This window comes from Theobroma umbraticum, unplaced genomic scaffold (genome assembly GCF_002168275.2).
Source record: "Theobroma umbraticum cultivar Fairchild unplaced genomic scaffold, ASM216827v3 scaffold_2222.0, whole genome shotgun sequence".
Classification (NCBI taxonomy): domain Eukaryota; kingdom Viridiplantae; phylum Streptophyta; class Magnoliopsida; order Malvales; family Malvaceae; genus Theobroma; species Theobroma umbraticum.
Window position 1 is genome coordinate 1 of NW_018398940.1, and position 2363 is coordinate 2363.

Here is a 2363-nt window from a genome sequence, read left to right on the forward strand (position 1 = left end):
CAACAAAAGGCCTCTGATATTTCTTCTTCTCCCAAACTTGGAAAAGAATGGAAGAATTTAGGCCAAATTGGTCTCAGCCTGGAAATCTCCAAGTAGATGACCGCAATGTCATAACACACCACCATATCATTTTCCTCATGCATATAACAAGTAACAACACCATCTCATTCCTTAAGATTGAAATGTTAGAATTATGAGGACCAAAACACATACCAGTTGTGATTGTTCGGAACCGCTCTTGTCCAGCTGTATCCCAAATTTGGAGCTTAATCCGTTTACCATCAAGCTCAATGGTTCTTATCTTAAAATCAATACTGCACATAGAAGAATCACATTGTGGAAGTCAGGAAATTTCATCTAGATACAAATAAAATAGACAGAGAGGCTCCATTTGAAAAATACACACCCAATGGTGGTAATAAAACTGGTTGTGAAGGAACCATCTGAGAACCGTAAAAGAAGGCAACTCTTACCCACACCTACATGTGTAAACAACAGAAACAATTAGAGTCCTCCTAGCAAGCTTCAAATGCCTATCAAAGTTATCAAGGCATTTAAATCTCAAAGGAAAAAAACCATCATTTTCATGAGAAAGAAAATTATTTGGTGCTAAATCTAGAAGCTAATTAAAATTTTATGAAATCATCAAAACATCAACTTCAAATAACCAAAAATCATTGAAATTAAAGTACATAGAGCTAACTGCTACTCCTACCTAACCGTATTTAGCAAAACCAAAAGACAACCATTTTAACCAATAAACGCTCCCAAATTGGGCTTCTTCAAACATTCCTTGACTCTCAAAACCTAAAAATAAAAGTCCAAAAGAAATTCATCCAAATTTCATAGAAACGAAATCGAGAGTCACGGAATACATTATAATGTGAACTAAATCTACTTGCATGGCTAATTGTTTCCAGCCAAAAGTATGGAAAATAAATCTCGGCGTGAGTATTAAGACCGGGGAAAATTGAAGATCTATTTGGTTATGAGGAAAACGAGAGAGAGAAGCAAGAGAACTGGTTTCAGAGATCAACGTACCGCTATCGCCAATCAATAGAAGCTTTATGAGGTAATCATAATCAGCTCTAGCTCTTGCAGGAGGAGCAGCCATGGACAAATTTCACCAGACAAAGAAAACCTCTCAAATCTGCGCACACACACAAGAAAAAATTGAACAAAAAAGTCAGAATCGACAGCTCACATATCCACACTCGAATCCACGTCATTACATAAAAAAAATTAACGAGAACATAATAAAAAGATACCGGATCGGAGACTGAACATCAGATAGGAGAGGTCTCCAAAAAGTCAAATCTTTAAGGCCATGGCAATTATAATTTGAATTTCTTATCTGTTTGGCTGGTTGATTATAGTTATTTCTTCTATTTTCTTTTTCTAATTTTAAATGAAGAAAAAAAGGAAAAAACAAAGGAGAAATTATAACCTACAAAATCGAGCTTCTCCGTGGAAGATGGGGTTGCTAAAATGCGCAGTGTCCGCTTTCTCTACCCTTTTTCCCCCTTTTTTCCGTTCGCACTTTTTTTTTCTGGTGCGCCGCTCAATCCCCGCGCACGCTAGCAAATCCACCGGTAGCAACGGACAGATAGAAAAAAGAGAATGACTTTCTCTTTCCTAAGCTTCTCTTTTGATGATTTCCTCTGCTCCTCCTCTCTCTCTTTGCAAAAGAGCATTGAATAAAAAAAATTCAAGTTTTTACTCTAACCAACCAAATCCAAACGCGTGGCAAATGCGTTTGACATTCTGGCAATTACCACGTGGCTCATCTCGATTGATATTGTACTACTGGTGTGGGCCATAGAGAATACGGAGCTGGGGTGAGCTGGCATCCTAATCACCACTAGGCATTGAGTTAACAACTGGCAAGTTGGGGACGATTTGGGGTTAGAGCAAAAGATCTAGTGTTTCATTACATAACAAAAGAACTCGTACTTAGCTAAATCACAGAAGGATCAGACGGTCAGGAAATTCAGGCCGATCTACAAACTGGTTACCGCTTTGTCAATGGACGTGGGAACCAATTCAAGCTGTCCAAGCAACTATAATCAGTTGGGTTGGGTTTCTAAAACTAGAACATGGGTTGGTTACTAAAAAGAAAAATACTTCTATATGTTAGACGGTTGGACCAGTTCCTACCCATCTCTGTCTGCCTTCTTTGTTAAGGAAAAACAATAACTTGTCGTTAACATCGTCTATATTCTTTTTATTTGTCTCGAATTTTTCCTATGGAGTTATCTTTGTAATCTAAAACATATATAATTTCATAATATAACATTTTTTATTAAAATTTCAAATTCGATATATTAAGATTTTTTTCTTCTTTTAATACATATTATTTTTTT

The 2363-nt window shown here is 36.6% G+C and overlaps 1 protein-coding gene across 2 annotated transcripts; it reads right to left on the reverse strand.

The window, feature by feature from the left end:
- Positions 1 to 6: 6 nt before the first annotated feature.
- On the reverse strand, positions 7 to 1700 carry LOC110428882 (ras-related protein RAB1BV-like). Of its 2 annotated transcripts, none has more exons than XM_021444802.2 (4): positions 1448 to 1700; positions 1042 to 1150; positions 407 to 479; positions 7 to 314 (listed from the first exon to the last, which is right to left on the reverse strand). In XM_021444802.2, the coding sequence occupies exons 2-4, from the start codon at positions 1112 to 1114 to the stop codon at positions 74 to 76; spliced, it is 387 nt and encodes a 128-aa protein (XP_021300477.1). In that variant the 5' UTR covers positions 1115 to 1150; positions 1448 to 1700; the 3' UTR covers positions 7 to 73. The 2 variants fall into 2 exon arrangements, with proteins under 2 accessions (XP_021300477.1, XP_021300478.1); XM_021444803.2 differs by having other exon boundaries at positions 1452 to 1697.
- Between the last annotated feature and the right edge of the window lie 663 nt (positions 1701 to 2363).